At 41.3% G+C, this 25,889-nt stretch overlaps 1 protein-coding gene and 1 long non-coding RNA gene across 4 annotated transcripts in view; one reads left to right on the top strand and one right to left on the bottom strand.

Moving 5' to 3' along the window:
* Window positions 1-4,931: 4,931 nt before the first annotated feature.
* On the bottom strand, window positions 4,932-15,274 carry LOC113007072 (uncharacterized). Its single transcript, XR_013901813.1, has 3 exons — window positions 10,642-15,274; window positions 6,897-7,010; window positions 4,932-5,610 (listed from the first exon to the last, which is right to left on the bottom strand). It is a non-coding gene; the product is annotated as an uncharacterized LOC113007072 (long non-coding RNA).
* A 7,933-nt stretch (window positions 15,275-23,207) lies between these two features.
* mcm9 (minichromosome maintenance 9 homologous recombination repair factor) overlaps window positions 23,208-25,889 on the top strand; it is a 32,785-nt gene continuing 30,103 nt past the window's right edge. The window contains exons 1-2 of one of the 3 annotated variants that reach the window (XM_026142778.2): window positions 23,208-23,341; window positions 24,045-24,234. In XM_026142778.2, coding sequence (XP_025998563.2) covers window positions 24,064-24,234 — 171 coding nt within the window. In that variant the 5' untranslated portion in view covers window positions 23,208-23,341; window positions 24,045-24,063. Of the gene's footprint in view, window positions 23,342-23,955; window positions 24,235-25,889 lie in introns of those variants that run through there. The other 2 variants (XM_080290051.1, XM_080290052.1) reach the window with 2 other exon arrangements.

Genomic DNA, 25,889 nt, shown 5'->3' with positions numbered 1-25,889 from the left:
ATTCACTCCACATAAAATGCAATAAATAAATCATATAATACAAAAATCAACTATTCACATTTCAACTTTTAACTATTTAAATTTTCAGCTTTTTCCTTTTACAAATTGAAAGTGAAAACAACACAAAACACTGCAAGACACAACACAATTAAATATAAATTATAATATGAAAACAAAAAGAACATGCACATTCTCTGTCATATGGACCTGCATGAATAAACTTTCTGAATCCTTTATCACCTGCAACCGAAAATAGCTGTGGATGATTACTATACCTTTCTAATGTGACGTTGTTGTCCCTGGCTCTCTTTCTCTCTCTCTCTCCCTCTGGCTCTGATCCTGTGCTACTGAGTGTAACTACCGCCCCTCCCCCCTCTGCCCAGCGTAAAGCACAAGGCTGGCGTGCAGAGTGAAGCGGAAAAAAGTGCGAGAGAGAGGGTGAGAGAAGAAAAAAAAAAATACAACTCACGTGACGGCTCGCGATAAGGAGCCGGCTCGCGTCGTTCACGTCAAAGAGGCGGCTCTAAGAGCCATTTCGTTCGCGAACGACCCATCACTATTTTTGATGTACTGCAGATTATTTTTATAAAATCCCAGGCCAGGAAAATCACCTTCATGTTTTTCTGTGTTTTATCTTCAGCTACTTTGACACAAAGGCATCTGGTGTGATGCTCACACCTTTGATAAAGTCTTGCATGTGTCAGCTTCCTTTTAATAGATACAAAAATATGTAAATGTACTGATCTGAATTATAATATTTCTGACTGTCAAAATTTCCCAGATTCAAATCGAATCGAATCTAATTAAATCGAATCGATTCAGGACCTTGTGAATCGATTCTAGAAATCAGTGACGATACCCAGCCCTAATTTTCACCTATAAACACGGACCCCGAGACAGGCGCGCCCACGAACGCGCACAAACACACAGCCTCAGGCGCGCTCCCGTACACACATACACGTTTTTCCAGCCACGTGGGCACTTCCATCTAGGAGGTTACGCATGGGGACACAACATTTCTAAATGTAATAGAGGTATTATTAAGGCATAACTTGAACTCTTAATTTTTTTTAGGGCCCAAACATCTATTTTGGTACCACAATTTGTTAAATTTACAAAATCCAATTTTTGTCAGGTTTTTCTACCTGGTGGGGACACAGCTTTTATGTCTTTTCACAAACCACCACCAGGTGACACTGTTGCACGTTTACAACCCAGAGTAATCAAAGCTGGTATAATGAAAAAGCTTTCAAGTGCTGGTTGGATTTCAGAGAATGGTGTCTGCTACATATTTTCATTTATTGATTTTTATATTGTTTGTTATTTTGTCATTACCCCTTGTATTTGTGCACTGGCCTGCTTTCAATAAAAAAAAAAAAAAAAAAAATGTTTCAACTAAAGAGCTTAGCTTCCCAACTTATCTTTCAGATATACAGTATAAAAAGAAATACTGAAATATCAAAATACCACAAGGGGATACAAAATACTGAAGATTTAATATGTATAATGTGCTCATACATTTAACATTCTGCTTCATGTGGTCTACCCTTTTAAAAACAGTGAATGTGAGAAGACATTAAGACAGTTTTAATCACTTTGGTATTTTAGACCCCAGCCTAATCAAGACTATTTCAGTACCACAATTTTGCCTTAATTGTATGATTAATGTGACCAATATTATCCAAATGTAATTTATCAATATTTATTTATTTTAGATTTTGCAGACCCCTACTAATCATTATAATTAGCCTCCCAAATTCAATAATAATTTAAAAAGACACCACCAATCAAAAACAAATTCTCCATCTCATGCTTGCATAAACTCAAAGTATTAATACACTAAACCTAAAGGCACACATGGACTGAAAAGAAAATTTAGTATAAACAAGTATGGTCACATGTTATACTCGCATGGTTATAGAAAGGGTTCACAGACCCTTTAATTCTGTCCACAGCAAATTATATAGCTGCAGTTAAATGTGAGAGAAAACTCCCTGCTCAAACTTAACCTGAACAGCAAAGAAAACAATCTTTTCAATACTAATGTACCATTGCAGTCATGGCTGTGTGTAGATGGGCAGGAAATGGTGGACCCAAAATGCAGACTCACGGAGACGAAAGTGAACCGAAAAAGCAGCTTTATTGCTGAACACAAACTAACTTAACCTGAGAATACAAACTGAGGAAATAGCAGGCAGGATACACGGGCAGAAACACAGCAGGGTGAGGGTACGATGTGACACGGAACTGAGGGAGATGCCGACATAAATACACAGGGGAATAACAAGGAGCGTCAGAACACACGAGGAACACAGCTGATACAAATCACAAAGACGAGGGCAAAGCAAGAGGCACAGAACTTCAAAGTAAAACAGAAAACACACATGTGAAGACAGACTGAGAGACATGGGCTTAACAAAGGGACCTGACTAAACTGGAACAGAGGGAGCCCACAGGCAGGGATGACAGGACACAGAACAGAGGGGTCACAGCATAACACGAGCCCGCAATAATAACAAAGAACACTGGGTCCCCGACCCAGCACCGTGACAATTGCCTGGTTGAAATGAACAATCCTTTTTTTTTTCTTCTCTAAACAGGAGAAAATTTTAACTGTAACTGGAGCTGTTTATGTTCCATTTGTTTGACATTAGCTTGTTTTCACTGACTCTCACTATATAGCATTAATTCGGTTTTTCACGTAAAACTTAACTCCCTCCCAACGTCTCTCTTTCAGTGCTAATGGTGAAGTCTCAATAAATTTGAGACACTGTCTTCCCAGGAACCTTTCCAGAGCTGATGTACTCCATTAGAGTCTTCTCCACAGCCTTTATTTCTGCTTCAGTCCACTTCCTTCTTGTGGTTTGTGATGCCCCTGAATAAAGTAGACAGTAACCGTGTTATTCAAAAAGAAGAGCATCAAGTTGGTGTGTAATCACATGACTCCCCTTATGACCAGATCTGATACTTGGAGTATGTCGACAAGTATAACAAAAGCTATAGGTACATTTGGACTATACTTTGTACTTGTTGGTATTCCTCAAGTATAAGTACAAGAAAATGCCCATAATGCATTGCATAAAAGCTTCACCTCTGACATTACCTCCACAGCTGCATTTGTGACAGACTGACAAGTTATAGCGTGAATCCATGATATGACTGCAACCTACATCTGGTATCTTTTTCTTGTGCTTAACCGGCAATAGCCCTTATGTTAATGGTAATACTTTAGCAACAGCAGAGTAATCCACAAGTTAGCAACATACCTGAAGATTTTGTCGATGAGAGTGCAGCAGCAGATGAGAGTGCAGCAGCAGATGACGCAGCATCTGTCACACTCGTGTTATCCTCATCTTCACTGTTTGATGCATCACTGTCAATAGCTACGTTCTCTGGGAAACACAGCAACCATTTGGAAAAAAAAACAACAACATTACGACTGCTCCTAAGCAATGTTAAGAAGTATCACACAATAGGGTATAGGGAGAGGAGGATAGCTGTAGTTAAAGCTCTGTATACGTATTTGTCTGAAGGTTGTCAGTCATCCAGATAAAGTTTTCTAGAAACTGCATCAATTGAACTTCTTGTTAGGTTAAAGTGTTTTATTACTCTACCAGAGAGTTTCTTCAGTCTGCAGAAAGTTGGTAGAACACAAATGTATCCACCAGGTGGGTTTCATGTCACACATGACCTGAAAAGGCTTATTACAAATGAGCCCTTTTCAGTCTCCTATTTGAGGCCTCCTACCAATTTTCCTCAGAAAGAAGCTCCTTTCATGAGTAATAAAACATTTGTAGACAGTGTAGAAGAACAGAACTTATCATCCACCGTGCTTATGGACGCACAGTCTTAGCTACTCTACACCAATGGGAGCTCTCATCCCTCATGGGCCATCTGCATAATACTGCATGATTTTTGAAATACTTCGATTTTAAATACACAATTAACACATTTTTTTTTTTTTACCTTGTGGATCAAGATTTCTTCCTTTGAAATCTGACAGCTGTCCTCGTTCCATGGCCATAAGGACTTTGCTTATCTTGGCCAGCTGTAACGTCCCCAGTCGGTAATATTTGCGATGCACTCGAATATCATGGCCAAGGAAGTCTGCCAGATTATCCATTTCATTGTCTTTTAAGTTAAGGATCTTGGACATGGTGGCCATGTGCTTCCTTAATTTAGTAGAGCACAACGCTTCTGGTTGTTTTGCTCCACAGCTCTGCGTGATCTGTCGAACAACATCTGACCCTCTGATGTGAGTAAGTGCTTTCGGTCTCGCAAACATGAAAGGATTTTCATCTAATACTTCACAATTTCAGCGAGTGTTCACGAGCAAATCCATTGATGTCATCATATCAGGTGTGAGGAGTATGGGGACTTTTCTTCCACGTTTGCCTTTTACGGAGCCCCGCAGGGGACATGGGAGAAAAAAAAATTAAGACTGACTTTTGCGAGATCTCGCTTTTGCGAGATCTCGCAAAAGTTTTAGCCGCAATCCTCACGTTAGCTTCAAGCTAACAGGAGGTCGAGACCTACTACAGCCGGGAGGAACACCGCTTTCCCGGCACATCGTGCCTCGACCTCCCGGTCGGCTTCGAGCCGGCGTCCGAAGAATGCGGCTAAAACTTTTGCGAGATCTCGCAAAAAAAATCTGACACCATTTTCAACTTGCCATTTTTCTGTCCTTGGAGCACCAGTCGCCCTGTCTCACGCATCTTCTGTCTGATATAATCATGTTTAGTGACATCATGCCAATGCTTATTGAAAAGATGCTCCCCAAATTTCAGTATGCAACTCTGTGCGGACAACATTTGTTATCTCATCATCATGCATGACTTGTACCAATTTCCAAAATTGTACATTGGGACTGGCTCTGCATATTTACATGGAGCCTGGACTGTAGATGTTCCTGGCCTTAAAGCTTTGACCTTCCTGCTGAGATGACATCTCTGCATGTGCCTCCATAGTGACCTTCTCTTGAAGCAACCCTGACAATTAATACAGTGCAAGTAATCACTGGCTTTCACAGGTACACTAGATTGTTGACGAGGTATCAGCGTTCCTCGTCCTTTTTTAATCACCTCATTGTGGGCACGGTTCCCTTGATTTCTTAATAAACTCAACTGTATTTTCTGCTCTTTAGACCCTACTTGGAAAGCCATTGCTTTTGCCACTTCTGGTTTATCTTTGTGTTTTGATTGCAAATGGCGTGCCATCTTGCTGAAAGGTTTACAGCAAAACTTACAGTAGAACTTTTTGTTGTACAATCAGCCACCATGTTTCTTCTTCCTTAGTGTCATAACCGTCACGTCAGAACAATCAGGTGAAGAGGACTCTCTGGTGTCATCAAATGAAGCAGATGTGTTTGTGTCTTCTGCAGCATTTGAATTTGAGGAATTGCATTGAGTTAGGGTACACCTTCTCTTCAGTTGTCGGACATCTTCCTGAGAGTTACCTGAAGTAGTTTTCCGTGCTTTTTTTCTTCTTACTTTTGTGTCGTATGATACTTTCTGCAGAACTGTCACTTTCTTCAGCAGTTTGAGGAGCATATTCTTCCTCACTGATGTCAGGACTTGATATAGATAGGCATCCAAGCATTTGTCTGGTAAGCTAAAAAAAAGAAAGAAAGAAAATAGTTAAATTTTTCCACTCACACAAGCATTTAAAGACCAGAGGTAGTACAGTAGTAGTTGTAACAGCTGTACTGGTATTGACAGTGGTATTAATACCATTTACCGTACCACACATGTCACAACTTAATTTGAACTAGTCATATTAAGTAATCTTTCCTCTGCTGCATCACATTTACCAAACAACCCTGGGTGGCTTTGTCTGGATATGCTGTCATTACCCAAAGACTGTCAATACAGCTGTGGTGTCACACTCATTAACAGTCACTTAGTGTTAGCTTAGAGATTACATTGTCCCAGATGTTTAAAACTAACCTGTTTCTAGGAAATTGCTGAACTTCGTTTTCTTTTTGTATATATACACTAATATTTATAGAAATTGATTTTCTTTATTTAAATATATGATATAATTTTTTACCTGGACCAATAACCTTTGAAGAACATTGTTTTATGATTGTAAGGTAGAATAATATCTACTCATCTACTGTGTTCCAGGTAAACTGAAGATTTTAGTAGTGCATTGCATTTTAGGATTGTCAGGGGATGAGACTGACAAATGCTTAATTAGTAGGCGACAAAAGCATGACAGTCAGTTGTTGAGCTCCTTTTGTCAAATTCAAAGAAATAATTTTTAGTCATAGCGCATAAACAATAAAATGGGCATTTTGGAACCACCTCACAAGAAATAATGATCCAAACGATCCTATCACAATGAAGAATCCTGTTGCCTCACTACACAAAAGAGACTTTAAAATGTGTCACAGATAAAATATAAGTAGGCTTAAAAATAACATGTATCACCTTTTATGAGAACATACAGAATATACAGTTGATTCATTTTAAGTCATTACGTACTTTAAGCTATTCCTTAAAATCTTTTATTGCAAACTAAATGCAATCATACATTACTACCTATGCAAATGCAATGCTAATTGAATTTAAACTGCTGTTATTACTGTAGCTGTAACACCTTGAAAACCTTTGAACTTGAAGCACTAAAACCTCTGAACTTCAGACACTAGAAAAGACATTAAACATCAGTGTCCCTGACAATATTGATAAATGAGAAACCCCTTGTCTCAAGCTTACAGTCGTTCTATCAAGGCTTGCTCTTAATCCAAGAAGGTGACATGATTGTACAGGATAGTTATTGTAATTTTTTTTTTCACAACACTTAGTTTTAAATTTGACTGTTACCATCTATTCACTTTGTGCTCTGTGCACAAGAATCTGAGATCTGTTGTGGAGTTATACGAATAAACTTACAATAACACTGTCTGTCCTTCTGAGCTCAGGTACACTTGTATCCATGTCAGAATCAGCTGAAGTGGGTTTAATGATAATGGTACTGTTGCTGTCACTGGACAACTGCTGTTCCATCTGAAAAGTAAATAGAAAAAGATACAAATAACAATTACAGATTAATATAAATTCCAGAATAATTATTGCTACAACACAGATTTGTAAATGTGTTAATGCATTTTTGCAGCAGTTGCTCTAGCAATATCACAGTTGTTGTCAATTTCAGATAAGATGGGTCACAGTTTTGATTTGGCCAGCAAAATATAAACTCTAAACAAGGGTTTGTTTGTTTTTGTCATTGTGAAAGGCTCACACTTTCCAGCAGGGTGGAAAGACCTGAGTATTACACTGTTTAGCATGTTGAGTTATCATAAAACTACTTTCTCCTTGTGCTTCTGCACTGTACATAAAGCACCATTCTTAACCGCACACTTTATTATCAGCAGTCTGACAAGCTGTCACCACAATACACTACTATGTTCACCTTCCTCAACCTAAGCAAGTGAAGCAATAAAATCATACTGTAGCGTATGAAAATCATCTTCTGTGTGACTCAGTGTAGCACATCTAAGCTATACTACTGCAAGATGTAATATACCTAAATCAATAAGTACACATATCAGACAACCTCCTCTCCTTCAGCTCAAACCACTGCAGTGTATTTATTTTCTTTGTTAGAACCTGGAAAAAGTCTTACAAAGCTAAGACAGACACTGCAGCTGAAGCCAGAAATAATCTTTACCATGACAGAAAAAAAAAAAAAAAGGAAATATTTCAGCATTACACCATTTTGTCTAAAGTACATTATTAGAAGATGTAGTAAAACTCAGCCACAGGGGGGTGGGAGTACGGACTCTAGGGACTATATAATTGGTAAAGGGAGAGAGCTGGAAGTCATGATGGAAAGAAGGAAGGTAGATTAATTGTGTGTGCAGGAGCCCAGGTGCAAGGGAAGCAAAGCCAGGAGCATTGGAGGTGGATTCAAGCTGTTCTACCAGGGTGTTCATAGGAAGAGAAATGGAGTACGGGTAATCCTGAAGGAAGAGTATGTGAATAGTGTGGTAGAGCTGAAGAGAGAGGCTATGTTGAATGTTGTCAGTGTGTATGTCCCACAGGTTGGATGTCAGGTAGACGAGAAAGGAGTTCTGGAGTGAGTGAGATGAAGTAGTAGAGAGTTTTACTAGGAATGAGAGACTGGTGATTAGAGTAGATTTCAATGGACATGTAGTTGAAGAAAACAGAGGTGATGAGGAGTTATTGGTTAGGTATTGTGTTAAGGATAGAAATGCAGAAGGACAAATGTTGGTGGATTTTGCCAAAAGAATCGAAGTGGCTGTGGTTAACTCATACTTCAAGAAGAGGGAGGAACATATTGTGATGTATGAGAGTGAAGATAGGTGCACACAAGTGTGCAGAAGGTGCATAAGAGACTGTAAGGTGGTGTCAGGGGAGAATGTAGCTAAGCGGCATCATATGGCAGTCTGTAGGATGAAGTTGGACGTAACGTAACGACAAAGAAGCAAGTGAAGGCAGAGGCAAAAATTAAATGGTGGAAAATGAGGAAGGAAGACAGTTGTTCATGACGGAGCTGAGACAGGCGTTGGGCAGTATAGAAGAGTTACCAGATGACTGGGAAAGTACAGCTGAAGTGGGAGGGCAACGGCCAAGAAAGCACTTGGGGTATCCTCTAGACAGAGAAAAGATGACAGGAAACCTGATGGTATTGTGAAGTACAGGAAAATGTCCAAATGAAGAGGTTAGCAAAGAAAAAGTGTGATAGTCAGAGAGATTAAGGAGGTAGACATGAGCATTGGGAGTACAGCCAAGAGAGAGGTGGCAAAGAAGAAAAAGGCTTATAGTGAGTTGTATGTGAGGATCGAAGGAAGGACTTGTACTGATTGGCTAGACAGAGATCGAGCTGGAAAGGATGCGCAGCAGGTTAGGCTGATTAAAGACAGTCCAAATCACCATCAGGGTGTATACCTCACCCCTGACGTCGTTGCCCACCTCTCAATTTTAAATACACTTAGTCATTGAGGGTTAGCAGGAGGGACTATGCGCTTACCTGCTGCTCCTTGGCAGGTAGCTCCATGCCCTCCTGGGTTTTAATTGCACCTTAGAACACATATGCATCAACACTACAATGAGCGGGTGGAGGGAGGTTTGGAGTCTTCTCCCACCCCCATTCTCTGCGGCCTGCTGGAGCGGGAGGGCTAGTAGGAGGAGTTGGCCGTCCGACTGCGGTCTGGGGTGTGGGGCCTCCCTGCTGCTGCGGAGTCGGGGTGGTCTGCCTCTCCCCACCGCAGGGAAAAGGGTAACACCACCTGGGTCTGGGTGCAATTCCCCCCTCCAGGGGCAAGGGTACCTAGACCCGGTTTGTAGAGTACGCTTGGGGAGTGTGATTGTGTGTACAGCGTCTCTTTATGTCTGTCTCTACGTTGGTTGAGTGTGGAGTGAGTGCATATGAGAGCATGAGGGTGGGAATGGATGTTTGTGTCTGTGTGTGCCTGTATGTCTGTGTCTATATGTCAGGTTGGGTATCAGACGCCACCTCTCTGGGGACACCTCAGGCCCTCCAAGGTTTGGAGGCCTATCTCCACCCACCACCACTTCCCCTGCCGGTGGCGGACTCCCTCAGGTGTCGGTGTGTTGGTGGTTCTTTGTGTCTGGGGGTGGGCGTCCGGGTGCACACCGGCTCACTCCTTGGCGGCCGCTTGTCGGGGCCTGGGGCTCGCTCGGGCCCCTTTGGAGGTGGGGTGCCCCCGGCCTCTCGGCCTAGGGCTCGGTCACTCAGGCGCAGCTGGGGGCCGGCGGAGCTCACGGGCGCGTCACTGCAACTCCCCCTGACTTCTGCTCCGCGGCTGCTGGGCGAGCCCTCATCTGGGACTCTCCTCAGCTCTTACTGGGACAGTGGCGCGGCTGCCCCTCTGTTGGTCTTCCATGGTCTCTTGTGTTCTGGGGGCCTCTGGATGTCTGGAGTTTTGATCTCCTCCATACCCGCTTCACACCCTGGAGGACGGGGCTGTGGCCCCCCCACACTCCCTAGCAGATCATTACATGGAGAAACCTTTGGAATGCAAGCATGCTGATCCACACAGGTATGCACACATGGGTATTCACAGACGCGGACTAAAGCTTTCTTGGCTGCTACCTCAAAGCACACTGTGCGCTGTCTATCTTGCGTGCTGCACAATATCGTTTATTACTTAGTAAATACTGATATCTATGACTAGCTAGTTTATTGTGATGGTGCTTTGTTTTCTCTATTATTATGTTGCTCTTTGTTGTTTGCTGTCTCCTCTGTTTGTTTTTGTTTGTTTGTTTTTTTTTTTTCTCCATACAGGTGACCCAGGAGTTTTTTTTTTTCTCTCTCTTCCCCCCCCTTCTCACCGTCTCTTCTCCCCTTTGGTTTTCTTTCTTTCTCTCCCCCTCTCTCTCATTCATTCCCCCTGTCCTATTTATTAAAAAAAAAAAAAAAAAAAAAATGACAAAGGATGAACTGAAGCTCTGCCATCACGTAATGTCGCATACTGCTGTTTCTGATGTCATTTAGAAAAAAAAAAAAAAAAAAAAAGACAGAAATGGAGATGTGCTAACAAGTCAAGAGCGTGTGACAGCAGGATGTTAGGGATAGAGTGAGATGGAGGCAGATGATCCGCTGTGGCGACCCCTAAAAGGAGGATCCAAAAGAAGTAGTAGTACAACTGACCTTCGTATTGAGGCTACGGTGTAGAAACAAGGTCCTCTCCCTCTGGTCGTTTAACTTTTTACTATGTGCCCTCTCGTAGCGTTGCTCACATACACTATGTCACCTGAGTTTCTGGAGGCTAGGCAAGCCACGACTTTGAACCTGCAAACAAAGAAATAAATCAAAACCCTTGTTTTATTGTTTTTTGGTTTATTAGATAGTAGTGGAGAGACAAGACAGAACAAAGAGGGAATGACAAACAGCAAAAAGCCTAGGTACGAAAAGAAGCCTTACTGCTGAGACAAGGCCTAATCATACCTTGTATTTAAACAACTGTATTACAATGAATGATTTGTTTTTAACGTTGTCCTCAAACATTTTAATGTGGCTGACATTTGTAATTTTTTTAAATTAAAATTAAGAAAAAAAACAAAAATCAAGGCCACAATTTGATTCCACTTAGCTCTCACATCACAAGATGTACATATCTTGACATAAATAAAATATATGGACCCAATCATGAAAACAAATACTAAGAATATTTATCACATCAGAAATCATGAATATGTATCTGCAGTGCATAAACTAATTTACTACCTTTTATATTGAGGTCCAAACTGGAGGAGTTTGCCTACTTAATCCTTCTACCAATTTAACCGTCTAAACACACTGCAGTCTAACCTTTGCTTTAAGCTGAATGAACTGTACATATTACACATCAAACTATCCCAGAATGTTTATTTTCAACGGCAAAAACATAATGTGTGCATGTGATATTTTCAGCAATCATTCTTAGTCATTCTAGCATGATGTACACTGAATGAATAGTGAAAATTTCAATATTAATGGATTATTAATTGCAATATTGGCTTGACAGCTGTATAATGTGTAGATGAGAACTCAAACAACCCTAAACTGCTCCTTAAATAATAATGTAAAGTGAATATGTCAGCGTTAACAATGTGCAATGTCTATCACAGCTGTTTAAGTGCACAGCTGGTTTACTGGTCCATTTTAAGAACCAAAGAAAGATGACATATCCTACCTCTTTCTTGTGTGCAGGGTTAAAGGCATCTGTCCCATCAGCAACTGCAAAATTAAAAATTTTGACTTGGTTCAAGATGAACTAACAATAGCAAGTTGAGACTGTCTTTGAGCAATGTGTTTAATTTACAATATATTGAGTTTTGCCTTAAAATAGCCTAAACACTTGAAAGGCTGAATTTATTGGAAAAGAATAGTTGTTGCACAACCTCTACTTACACCAAATTTATTTCTAACAAAAAAAAAAATATTTCATGTTATTTACCTACAGTGACAGCAGAGTATCTGCTGAAGACACATCTGAATTGTAGCTTTTCATTTCTCTGGTGATTTGCTGTTCTACCTCAATGAGAATTATAACTGCATTTATTTGATATATTCAGGTTTGGAACCAATTGTACAATTTGCAATTTAAAAATGACAGAAGCCAATTTACAGTTTTACCAACAATGAAGGAAAAAAGCAAAATGTAGGGTAATACAGAGCTTTGTTACCTGTGCATTCAGCACTGCCATTGGTAGATGCAAAGCTTGGGCCATCCTCCTATCAGCACAAGTGAAACAGTTAGTCAAACTTTAAGGATCTACATAATCAAATTTCACTGTATTTCAGTGAGCTCCAGTTGTACAATTTGGCAGTATATTGATGTATGTTACTTTGTGACATGATAGCCTGTCATGGTGGTTATCATTACCCACAACATTTCCTAATATTTTCCTGTCTGTGACATCTTTATGAAAGTACAGTCATTGCCAATATACAGTCAAGTGACAAAGCTACTAACTTAAATTCTGATGTATGATTAAAGCAGTACAATGACAGGGGGGAAACAGGACGGAGGGCTCAAAACAAACCAAACAAAGAGCCAGAAACAAAAAAAAAAAAAAAAAAAAAAAAAAAAAAAAAAAAAGCGCAAACACCGGAGCCCGGAAAGCAACATAACAAAACACAGGCTCACGACAGGCGCAGGCGGCCAGGAAAAACAGTTCACACAAAGGTCAGGGGGCCAGCCCGGAGGCTGACGGCCCAAGAGCCCAGAAAACAGTTCAGGGGGCCGGGCAGGCGGGAGGCACCGGCGGCGACGTAGTTCAGGGGGCCGTCCATGACGGCAACGACGTCCAGTCATCGGCCTGGAAAGCGGCCGAACAGGACAAGCAGGCCGGACAGGACGTGCAGGACGAGCAGGCCGGACAGGACGAGCAGGCCGGACAGCATGGGGACCTCAGGCGCAAACGAAGCTAGACGGAGCGAGGCTAGCGCTGCAGGCGACGGCTTGGGAGCCGCTGAGGCTAGCGCTGCAGGCGACGGCTTGGGAGCCGCTGAGGCTGGCGCTGCAGGCGACGGCTTGGGAGCCGCTGAGGCTGGCGCTGCAGGCGACGGCTTGGGAGCCGTCCCTCGGACCCTCCAGCGGAAACAGAAGGCTGAACGGGCCACTCAGACCCTCTAGCGGAGACTCAAGACGGCTGGAGCGGTTCTCCAGAACCCCCAGCGGGACCAACAGATGAAGGCCGGACGGACCCCTCGGACCCTCCAGCAAGACCAGGTTGCAGAACAGATGACTGGAAAACTAAACAATCCAAAGAAGCAACTTTGCTAACAGTCTCTGTATTAGCTGGCTCAGGTGAAACAGATTCCTCAGAGTGAAACACAATGTTACTCACAGTGGGTGCGATGTCAGAATGTCCAGAGTCAGAATGCTCAAATGGAGCGTGCAATAAACAGTCACCGTCTCCCCCGAGGGGAGTTTGTTCAACGGTTCTGGAGTGGCGGCGGCCTGAACGCAGTTTCCTTTGGGATGAGGGAAGAAGAACCGGTGGAGAAAAAGAGACCTCCTCCTCATCCTCCGACCACATAGCCGCCAGGAAAAAGGCAGGCGAACGAGAACCCGGCTGTTGTGGGGAGGGAGAGGAAGTCCGTGGCAATGTTGAGACAGGGGGAGAGTGTGTGTTGTCCTGGGGCAGCGGTGGGGAAGATGTAGTGAGTGAGAGAGCAAGCTCACCAGCCTTGACTTGCTCTCTCCAGGCAGTAATGGTGCCATCCAACTTAGTGTCCTTAGCAAACTGAGAAAGCTGAGGGTTATGACGAATGGTGGCATCTACTGCACTTAGCCCGACTGCCATAGTCCGTATATCCTGTGACTGGGCAATGCGGTCGAGCAGACTCACCATCCGCATCATCTCGCCGTTGAACTCCGAGGAAAAAGAGTCTGCAGGGTCCATGTTCTGGTTGCGATCTTCTGTTATGTGACGGCTGTGTGCAGGCAGGAAAAGGACCCAAGGTGCAGACTCCAGAGACAAACGTAAACTGAAACAGCTTTAATGCTGAACTCAAACAGAACAAAAGTAAGAATCCAAATAACTTATACAGTCAGACAAAACACACAGCAACATAAACGGTAGAACGCGACACAGAGAAACACAGGGCTTAAATACACAGAGGGAGCAATCAGGGAATGGGTAACAGGAGGGAAACACAGCTGGGGCAAATCAGGCCTAACGAGACAAGGGGAAGCGAAACCAGATACATTAACCTCAGACAAGGACCTTCAAAATAAAACAGGAAACATGACACAGACTGAACTAAAGACACAGACTCGCACGCACTGCAACAGAGGGAACAGAGACGTGGGACCAGGGCAGACACAGACACTGACTGGACACGGGGATATAGCAACTAAGGATACACAGAGATGCGAACTAGACAAGGGGATACAGGTGACAGGGGAGACAGAGCAACTAGAGAGGACAGAGACATAAACCATAAGACAGAACTCAAAGAAACCAAAGACTAGAAAGTATAAATAATATAATAAACTCAAAAACCCTGGGTCAACGACCCAGGCATCCTAACAGATTCAGGTGTGTTGACCCAAGTTGAGATCTAAAACCTGCAGGACACCGGCCCTTGAGGCCTGGAATTGCCCACCCCTGATCTACAGTCACGTAAGTCTAATGACTGTAAAAAAAAACAAAAACAAAAAAACCCTCGACCTTAACATATGTATTTCAAATTTAAAAATGTAGTTGTCCTCTGCTGCCCCTTCTACCGCTTCCGTAGCTGCCGCCATTGTTGGAAAGTGAATTGACTGGGCTGCACTATAAATTCTGGGATAGACTGGACCACGAAAGATACACCCGACCCATCCTTCAAATCCAGGGAAATGAAGGATGCATTTGGAGAAGCCCTCGAATTGGGAGTCTGGCTGTGACGTAATTGGCCTTCAAATGTGGCTTAGGAATTGGGACATAAGGTCTTTATGTATGTGTTGTTGACTCCTAAATTTTTTTGGGACTATGATATAAGACATGTAGCATCAGTTCATCCAAAAGAGAGAATGAGTATATCAAAGTTGTCTGTGTCTCTGTCCAGTGATAAGCTGAAAGTTTCTCTCCAGAAGGTCTTCCAAAGCTACTCTGCAGAATGTTATTGAAATGGACTGTAGAAGCACAAGAGAGCCATCACATATAATCATCACTGGCCTTTTGTTTGTCCTACTTCTATACATCCTATAATCTCTTTTTGAAAAGCCTGAAGAAAATATGTCACAGACACAGTAGTGTGGTCACATGTCACATATGTTGCAACTGGTAGTGGTGATGATCCCTTGAATGGATTTCTCATGATGACTTCACAGACATAGTGCGGAGTAGCAGAAGAATTATCTTTACAGATAATTCTTGCTGTCGCATCAAAGGAAACAATGACTTCTTTGCACCTCTAGTAAAAGACTGAAAGAGTGTTTATCCCCTTAGGATGCAGGAGCACGCTTTGAATGACTTCATTTGGAAATCCTTGCTGTCTGTCTATGAATACTTGGCCATCTCATTTGAATGAGGTCTTTTTTTTTTGTTCTGTGTGACCATGAAATATTTTAAAGGACATCTTTTGATGGCGCCTCATCCCGACACTCTGCTTGTTGTTCTGGGATTTTATGTTCTGGGATTTTAGGATGAGAATCCAGGTAAAGACTTTGTGGTAATTTGGGTTCCAGTTTTTCCACTATGACATTTCTGGACTCTCCACGCACCGCATCTTGTTTTCAGTTCTTTTGTGTTGTGGCACATCTCACCTCCTGGGAAAACACTTCAGGGTTTTTTCATTGTTTCCCATAGTCACTGAACAATCCTGAATACGGCAATATGCCGTACAAGAAAATACAGGTGCCTTAGTCCTTGACTGACTGGTTTTGATGCTCTGCCTCTTAAATACCAAAATGCAAAAGGGGTGTACTGACTTTATGCCAGTGGCTATAACATTAGTCCACTGCAGACCTTGGAAAAGCCTCCCTTTCTGTGTTTTTTTGCTATTCTTTCTGATCAATGACAAAAAAACCCCAAAATGGTTGCTGTGGCAAAGAGCATTTGAAAAAAATCCTCTTCGGCATTACTGTCAGCACTACTATTGGTCGATGAATTTGTATTCCACTCCATCAGTGTGTGGCTGTTTCAGTTCAGCAGAAACATTTTGGACATTGCCATTGTCCTCACTGGCCTCCAAAACATCCTTTAAATAACAGTAGATTTGGCAAATAAACATAGTTTGTAACTAGAGACACTGTGTTCATAGAGGGAAAGTCATTTAAAATCCAACCTGTTTGAGGGAATACAGAGTCATTCTCTTCCTTTGAAGGTGGAGACATGTTCAAGTTGCCAGTGTGAGTGTGAAATAATTAACAACTTAAGAGCATGCTTTGGTAAAACAAGAACAAATTGTTTAAATTATTTAACATAGCATAGCACCTACTGTATAGTACAAATATAATAGATATTTAAATTACAATTTTTATGGATTTCTTTGGTGCTGTTCTCACACGAGCAAGTTCATTCTCACCACAGTTAATGCAGTTATCAAAACAGTTAAGGCATATTTCATAAGTTATGCTCACAAAATACAAAGTAAAGTAAAATTATTAAAAGCTTTCGGTCAAAAATGGAAAGTCAGTCACTGATTTGTCTCAGTGAATGGTGAATAAAAACCCTTTTACTATAGTTTTAAGACTTTTAAACCAAACGATTTCATACTCTAACTCAAAGCTGTCTGAATTTGGAAAGAGTACTTCAAAAATGTATGCCTAATGTAGAGTAAAAACTGCTATTAAATATCACATATTTATTTGAAAACTACAAAAGATGACATGTAGGCTTTTTGTGTAACTGGTGGTGCCATGACATGCATTTGTGACACAAGAGTATGTATATCTCAGGAATTCATGGAAACATGGAGGCCTGAGCTAAAATTGTTTGTTATGATTGTTGACAATTGGTTGGTACAATGTCTGCAAAAAGACAAATTCTAAACTCTTGGAAACTAGTTTCTTCAGCACCACACTGTTATGATGGGTGAGCTGGCTGTATATGAAAATAGTCTTCTGCAGTAGTGAGAGAATGCAAGTAGTGCAATTTCACACCCACAAATATAGAACATAGACACAATTTAGATTTGTTTGATACAAGATTTCAATACTAGGTAGTGCTAAAAGTATTGCTGGTTGACATAATTTACATTTTCTCAAAATTTTTGAAATCTGTAAAATGTGTAACTCCCTAACAGAAAAAAAATTGCTTTGATGAAACAGAAGTGTTGAAATACAACAAAAGAATAATCACACTTTTTGTCAGGGTATGGCTATGTGGTAGGCAGGATGTAGGATCCAAGCGCAAGACACTCAACGGAGAAATAAACTCAAAGAGGCTGCTTTATAGCAGTTGAATAATTTTCACAAAAATAAACTTAAAACTAAAAACTCTGTAATACCGTGACTGGGAAACCTGGAAACTAGGGACAGAAATCTCAGGGAACACAGAAGGAGAAACACACAGCATGGTGAGGGGACAACGTGAAACTGACAGAGAGAAACACAGAGTTAAAATAAACTGAGGGAAATGAGACACATGAGGGGAGCACAGCTGGGAGCAATCAACATGATGACACCAGGGTGAAGCAAAACTAGACACACTAACATCAGACAAGGGACTGTCAAAGTAAAACAGGAAGAATAACACAGATGTGGACTTGACACTAAACACAGGGAACATGGAGCACGACTGGAGCAGTCGGAGCAACGAGCAAAAACAAAACAGAGTCCAAAAATACAATTCTGGAGGCCGGCCCGAAGGTTGACTGCTCAATTGTCCAAAGCCAAGAAGCTCCGGGGGTTGACCAGGAGGGCAAGTGAAACAGTTCAGGGGGCCGGCCACGTGATAAGCGGCTGCAACTGAAGAGGCCAAACCGTGGGGACCGATAAAGTGTTCCAAACCACGCCGCTCTTTATTGATCTTTGCGTCTAGGTCTCCAATAAGCAAGACTATGTCATGGTGAGGGATTTCGCGTAAGGCTTCATGAAGGTGGTTGTAGAAGGTCTATTTGGCAGTGTAACATATACTTGGAAGATCGTGATCTTCGTGACGTTTGTGCGAAATCAGGCTGTGAGTCGTTGACAGACTTCCAGCCTACGAGAGCTGTCCCCACCTTCTTGGACATGACAATGCCTACTCCTCTGATGTGTTCCGGTACTGTGTACCAATTGAATTCAAGCAGCAATTGGGCCAGTTTCCTGCATTGGAGGAAAGTTCTTACATTCCATGCCTCAATTCTTGTTAGTGACTTTGCGTTGAAGACAGAGTCTCGCGTTTAGTCACTAAACGCTGGCCAGTCTAATTTTACATTGGTAGCAATATTAGCTATATTATTTACAGTTGTTGCTGTTTTCTAAAGTTGCATGTACATCAGCTATACAGATACAATGGTCCAGCCATGATGTACTATGCCAGGCTTCACTTATGTATATGTAGCTATCTGGAGGCAGTAACAATTTGATAGAAAGGATAAGATTATTATCTTCACAGAAATGGATTAAGTGGTTAGCAAACCGAGAACTGATGTCTGAGTGGCATTAAAATCACCCACAACATATATACTGTAAGTATCATTATCTTGAATAAATGCATTAATAAAAGCCAGACTACTGAGGTATTCCTCCTCATTTTCAAAAGATTCATAGGGAGTAAAAACATTAAGAATAATAAAGCTATTATTATTCTGTGTATATTGTATACCAATACACCAGTCTACATCCAATCTAATGGGCTTTATCACAGGGTCTATTTTTTGTCCCAGAGAACAGCAACCCCTTCTGGTATTGTGCTTCTGACTATAGTTGTGCTGGGATCAGTTGTTGATTCCCCCCACTCCCAAAACCTTGCATTAAGGCAATTGAGTTTTCCCAAGTCCTGTTTGGACAACCCTGTCTCTTGCAAACATAAAATGTCTGCATTCCGACTGTCTATAACAATCCATCGAACTTTATCCCCTGCACTCTGTCCTAAACACAAGCCACGACAGTTGTAAGATAATCTCCGAAGATACATTAGCACCAGAAGGTGCAGTTATCTCCCCTGCTGGATCCACTGTGCTTGACCGGGCCTGTGTGGTTCATAAAAACACCAGACCAGAGCCCCTGTGGAGCCCCTTGTGGAATTCAGCAGTAACCTTGAAAGAATCGAACCTGCTCTCTATAAGATGCTCAGTAAGTAAGATGCTCAGCTTGGACCTCAGACTGACACTTAAGAGCAGTCGCACGTTGTTTGACCTCAACGTCGTTGGCCAGAACGATTGAAACGAGACAGTCCATGGGCCGGTTGCAGAAGATTTTGCTGCTTGGTGTGATAAGGCATTCCTTTCATTAAATGTGTCAAAAACAAAAGACATGATTATTGATTTTAGGGAGTCTTCTTATAGCCCATCACCTACTATCATTAAAACTGCTGATATTGGGATTGTGGAGAGTTACAAGTATCTGTGGGTTGTTCTTGACCACAAACTGTGTTTTAAACCTCATGCTGATGCCAGTACCAAAAAAGTTCAGCAAAGTCTGTTCTTTTTATCAAAAATGAGATCTTTTAATGTCTTATCTGAAATGGCCAGATATGGCAGTCTCGCTTCTGTCAGTCTGCCCCAGGGCAGCTGTGGCTACAACTGTAGCTGCCTCCACCAGTGTATGAATGTGAGAGTGAATGAATAGTGGTATTGTAAAGCGCTTTGGGTGCCTTGAAAAGCGCTATATAAATCCAATCCATTATTATTATTATTATGTTGTCCTTGTTTTACAAAAGTTTTACTAAATATGTTTTCTTTCTGTATCGCTGCCTGGTTTGGTAACAGGACTCTGAAGAACAAGAATTGGTTGGGACTTTTGGTAAAAACTCCCAGCAAACTCTCAAGGCGTTTGCAAGATGGATTTTTGGCCATTTATAACAAGCACGTGCTGGGAAAGGCTTATTCTATTAATTGTTTTAACCATCCACTTTACAATGAGTTTGACCTCTGGCCGTCGTTTTAGAGTACCTGTGAGGAATACCAAAAGACTCCATATTTCCCTTATCCCCACTGCAACCCGTCTCCTTAATGGCAAATAACTGTCTTGTACCTTTTTATTATTGTTTTGTTTACTCTTATTGTTGCCCTTGCAGCTAAACTACACTCAACAAAAATATAAACGCAACACCTTTGTTACTGCTCCCATTCCCCATGGGATGGACGTAGAGACCTAAAATTCATTCCAGATACACAATATAACCATCCTTCCCAAACAGTGGTCACAAATCAGTCCAAATGTGTGGTAGTGGGCACATCTGCTATATTGAGATAATCCATCCCACCTCACAGGTGTGCCACATCAGGATGCTGATCTGACATCATGAGTAGTGCACAGGTGTACCTCAGACTGCCCACAACAAAAGGCCACCCTGGAATGTGCAGTTTTTTGCGCTATTGGGGGTCTGGGGACCCAGAACCGGTCAGTATCTGGTGTGACCACCATTTGCCTCATGCAGTGCAACACATCATCGCATGGAGTCTATCAGATTGTCAATTGTGGCCTGTGGAATGTTGGTCCACTCCACTTCAATGGCTGTGCGAGGTTGTTGGATATTCGTGGGAACTGGTACACGCTGTCGTATACGCCGGTCAAGCACATCCCGAACATGCTCAATGGGTGACATGTCCGGTGAGTATGCTGGCCATGCAAGAACTGGGACATTCTCAGCTGCCATCTGCCCTGAACAATGTGAACCATGATTCATCCGTGAAGCGCACACCTCTCCAACGTGCCAGACGCCATCGAATGTGAGCATTTGCCCACACAAGTCTGTTACGGCGACGAGCTGGAGTCAGGTCAAGACCCCGATGAGGACGACGGGCATGCAGTTGAGCGTCCCTGAGACGGTTTCTGACAGTTTGTGCAGAAATTGTTTGGTTGTGCAAACCAATTGTTCCAGCAGCTGTCTGGGTGGCTGGTCTCAGACGATCTTGGAGGTGAACCTGCTGGATGTGGAGGTCCTGGGCTGGTGTGGTTACACGAGGTCTGCGGTTGTGAGGCCGGTTGGATGTGCTGCCATATTCTCTGAAACGCCTGTGGAGACGGCTTATGGTTGAGAAATGAAGATTCAATGCACGGGCGACAGATCTGGTTGACATTCCTGCTGTCAGCATGCCAATTGCACGCTCCCTCATTGCTTGTGGCATCTGTGGCATTTTGCTGTGAGACAAAACTGCACATTCCAGGGTGGCCTTTTGTTGTGGGCAGTCTGAGGTACACCTGTGCACTACTCATGATGTCAGATCAGCATCCTGATGTGGCACACCTGTGAGGTGGGATGGATTATCTCAATATAGCAGATGTGCCCACTACCACACATTTGGACTGATTTGTGACCACTGTTTGGGAAGGATGGTTATATTGTGTATCTGGAATGAATTTTAGGTCTCTACGTCCATCCCATGGGGAATGGGAGCAGTAACAAAGGTGTTGCGTTTATATTTTTGTTGAGTGTAATTTCCCCTGGCGGGACAATAAAGTATTGAATTGAACTGAACTAGGTTAGTTCACTGAGGATTAGGGTGTTTTGTTTTTCACTGTCACCCTTTAATAAATCACTTGTGTAAAATGCAGCTGAGCTCATGGTGTCTGCTTTTGGATCCGAACCTCTCGTGCTGGCCCCTGGCTGTCTGTGACAATGTTTTGCAAAACCCTCTGCACTTCTACATGACAGTCATGATAATTCAATTCAGTCATAGAGCTGAATTAAGCTTTTGACCCTCATTTCATGGAGTGCCAACTCTTTAATGAGCACATAGCAATGTATAAAAATAATTAAAAACAGCTTTATTTAATCCTAACAAAACCCATCTTTCTTTACCACAAGAAAAATGGGGCTACACCAGGCTCTGTGTAACAGTTAACATTATTTCTCTAATTTAGGATTATGTGTATGATAAACTCATTGCTTAGATATTAGTTTTCACAGACAATCATTTTCACTACTCAACCTAAATTTCTCATTTATATATTGATCAAACTTATTTTGATTTATCTTTGTTTCTGAATAAAAATGCTTTATTATGAGGAAATAAAGAAAAGCTCTGTTTTAGCACTCTGATCATTCTTACTCACATTAGGCTGTGATGTAGGGGTGACCAGGGAGGGAATTAGAGAGTCTTGGGGTTAGGCTTGTGCTGTGAAATCCCTGCTGCCACGTGGTTATGAAATTAACCACTGGACGGGTACAATTATGTATATAATACATTATAACTTCTATGTAAAGTGTACTTTTTTGTATGTTTTTGACTTGGGGGTAGATTATGAAAAAGTAAAATACAAACCTAACACATAAGGTTATTCTTATTCTGATTTTAATTTAGGAACAAGCAGAACATCTCTCAATATGTTGCACACTTTCTCATGGTTCTTTGTCTTGGTCGCAGCATTTTGAGTTTCTTGTGTTTTTGTGATTGTTATGCATTATGATCACGATTTAAGGTTCATTAGCAGTCTATGTTTCTGAGTTCCTTGTAATCCCTGTTTAGTCTTCAAGAGGTGAGGGTCAGCAAGGGTTTGTGTGCAGGGACCTGGGTGTTGTCTGCTCCAACCATAAAGCTGGCTGTTAGACTAGTGGGAAGAAACATCGGGAACAACATCTCCGAAAATATCAAAGCACTTTTGCATATAGGGTTCATTTCGACTGATTGCCCAGATGGTTGAAGTTTACATCACAAAATTGTTGCCTAGAAAAAAAATATCAGAAGTGTATTTGCTGACACAAAAACAGTAGTATTTTAAAAGATTACTGACAGTCTGGGTTCCATTAAGTCCAAATGAGCTTTGGGTATTGAGAAATGCCCACTAAACAAATCGGCATTGACCCCGCCTTGTTACTTTGATGAGCAAGGTTGAAATTCATGAACACTGCATCAGCGCCAGGAGTGTCAAAATGTTTGAACTAAATATGTCAATATTTTATGGAAATTACAAATAAACACATTTATTTAATGTTTCAAATGAAATAAATCAATATTTAATGAATTATTATTTTCTACCTTCATTATTAATAAATGAAATATTAAATTAACTGTGTAATTATTTATTTATATCCTTTTGGCACTTGTAGCCCTCCATACACACCGTTCCAAGCTCCTGCATGAGAATGTGCCGATACACACTCCATACCAGTTGGCGGCAATGACAAACTCTTTTGTTGTTTGCCAACCGTTTACAAACAAGAAGAAGAAGCAGAAGCCAGTTTAGACGTAGAAGAAGACAGCTGTAAGCCCGCGCAGCACAAGTCGCTGTGGCTGTACAAGTGGGTTTCTTATTAGAAAATGTTCGTGTGTCTGACAAACGGTATGTGAGCCTTTACATTATTACAGCGAGACAGGATATGAACGTAATTATCAGCGGGAGAAACTTGTTATACAACTTTTAGTATGCAGGGTGTTTACGCTAATAGATGACATGTAAAGTGGTATTTTTGTTTGAAATCAATGTGACTGACGTGTACTAATCCAATTACAAAGAAGTGCCTTTTGTAACTCTCGGGTAGACAGTAGGAGTGTCTATAGTTAAAATCTCTGTCTTTGCCTGATGAGCACCGGGAAGACATGGGAACATTATTTGTTGCTTTGTCGCGCAGTTTTAGGCAGTTAGAACAAAGGTGATAACTTCTAATAGAGCAGTATTGCATTTGAATTTTATTTGTTTCCTCTCTCCCACACGGCTTCTTTAAATGTGCAATAGCTGTGTTGCAATTATGTGTTTAACCTAATCATATTTTCTAACGTTACGGGTTTTTAATATTAATATTAATATTGAGAGTGGGCCACTCTGCTGCCAATAGACCTGTCCACGTTTGTATTCCATGTCTTTTGTGTGCAGCTAGCCAGCAGCTTAACATCTTTGTTTGACTGCTGAGCACGCATAAAGAGAGATCTTTAACTGTGAATGCACATGGATATGGAATATTTAAAATGATGTTTAAGACCAGCACACAACGTGTTTGTAACATTAGTCTTTATAAACGTCAGTTTCATTGTTTATGTTCTTGCAGGGATTCAAATTGTTGCATCATGTTGATAAGCCCGGAACAGGAGGCACTGATTGATCGGGTGTTTGAAACCTATCTGACAGATCATCATCACAATGACATTCTTCAACTTATTGAAGAGACTGAAGATAATGAAGACACTCATCGCCCTCTAGTGGTTAATGCCATGACATTGTTTGAGGCCAATATGGAGGTAATGTTAACACAGGTTTCTGTGTTTGGGATATAGATAAAGTAAGCTCCTTGAGATTTGTATGTCTGTTTAAAAAAAGAAAAAAAAAAAGTCATGTGTCATGGTTAAACTCAGAATAGTATTATTATAATCCCGGTTCCTAAAATGATGGGCATTGGAGTGTAAAGTTTAAATAACACAGAAGGCAATGATTTCTAAATCTCAAAACCACATTTATTCACAAAAGCACCTCAAAAACATATCAAATGTTTAAACTGACCAAATTTAACATTTTAAGTTGGGAACTGTAGAAAAAAAGGCTGGAAAAGTAAATGATACTAAAGTGAAGCAATCATAGAAACATTTTGCAACTAATTTGATTCATTGGCAACAGTTCAGTAACATGATTAGGTTTGAAAAGAGCTTGGAGAGCTAATGTTTCTCAGAAATAAACATGGGCAGGGTTTCACCATTCATCCGCCAAACACTATGTCTACAAATTATGGAATATAGACTTTTTATATCTCCTTATAATACAGTACATAATATCAAATAATTCTGAGGAGCAGGAGAAGTCTTTGTGTGACGAGTCTGGAAGCTTGTGATCTTTAGGCCATCAGGTGGCCCTGCACTGTCAGCATGTGCTTAGGAACACTGCCAGAAAACACTATTTGTGAGTATAGTTCATCATGCCATCAACAAATGGCATGTGGAAAAACTATTTGCTTCCTGATTTCTTCCTTTTCTGCATATTTGTCACTTTTAAATGTTTCACATCAAAGTTTTATTTGTCTTAGTTAGGGTATATTGACGGTGGGGATACTTTTTTTTCTGTTAAGCCGGGCTTTCTGGGTTAGCCTCTGTGAACGCTCATATAAAAGGGGTCTTCTTCAGTTCATTAATCTTTTTATACACAAAAATCATCCCTAGGAACACCGTCGAACATGAGACAAGAGATTAATCCTTTTGGGACTTAGGGCACAGAGTGGTTACTTATTAGTTAATTATTATATTGCTGTTTAAACTGGATAAATTTAAACATTAAATGCTACTATCCCATATCTTAATAAAGGAGATATGGTTTTACAGTGGACCAAAGTGAAATTAAATATGTTAAAATTAATTAATTTTCAATTGACTATACAAAGATATTTTACTATGTATAGTTAGAGGATATTGCAATCAATTGAAAACTGATAGCATAGTTTAAAAAAACAAACAAAAAAAACTTATTTTGGGGTGGCGGGGAGTGCTGCTTTTTGGCACCAGATTATTAAAATAAATTGCAAACGTGATATACTAAGATTAGGGCAGACAGCTTGAGTAACAAAACGATAAATCATCTATTCATTTTCTTCTGCTTATTTGAAGTCAGCAGGCCAAACAGGGAAGCCCAAACCTCCCTCTCCCTGTCCTACCTTCCTCTGGTAGGACATGTCCAGCTGGAACAGCTTACCCAGGAGGCAACTGCCTCATGTGGCTCCTTTTAATGTGGAGGAGCAGTGGCTGTACTCTGAGCCCCTCCCCAATGACTGAACTCCTCACCGTATCGGTAAAGGATCCATCCAACCCTCAGAGAAATCTCATTTACGCCACTCGTACCTGCGATCTCATCCTTTCGTCTTTAATAGAACGAACAGTAATATGTTAACAAAATGATCAGGCCCACATGATCA

This window comes from Astatotilapia calliptera, chromosome 15 (genome assembly GCF_964374335.1).
Source record: "Astatotilapia calliptera chromosome 15, fAstCal68.1, whole genome shotgun sequence".
Lineage (NCBI taxonomy): Eukaryota > Metazoa > Chordata > Actinopteri > Cichliformes > Cichlidae > Astatotilapia > Astatotilapia calliptera.
The sequence above is the reverse complement of the archived record's forward strand: the minus strand, read 5'-3'. Positions and strand labels throughout refer to the sequence as shown.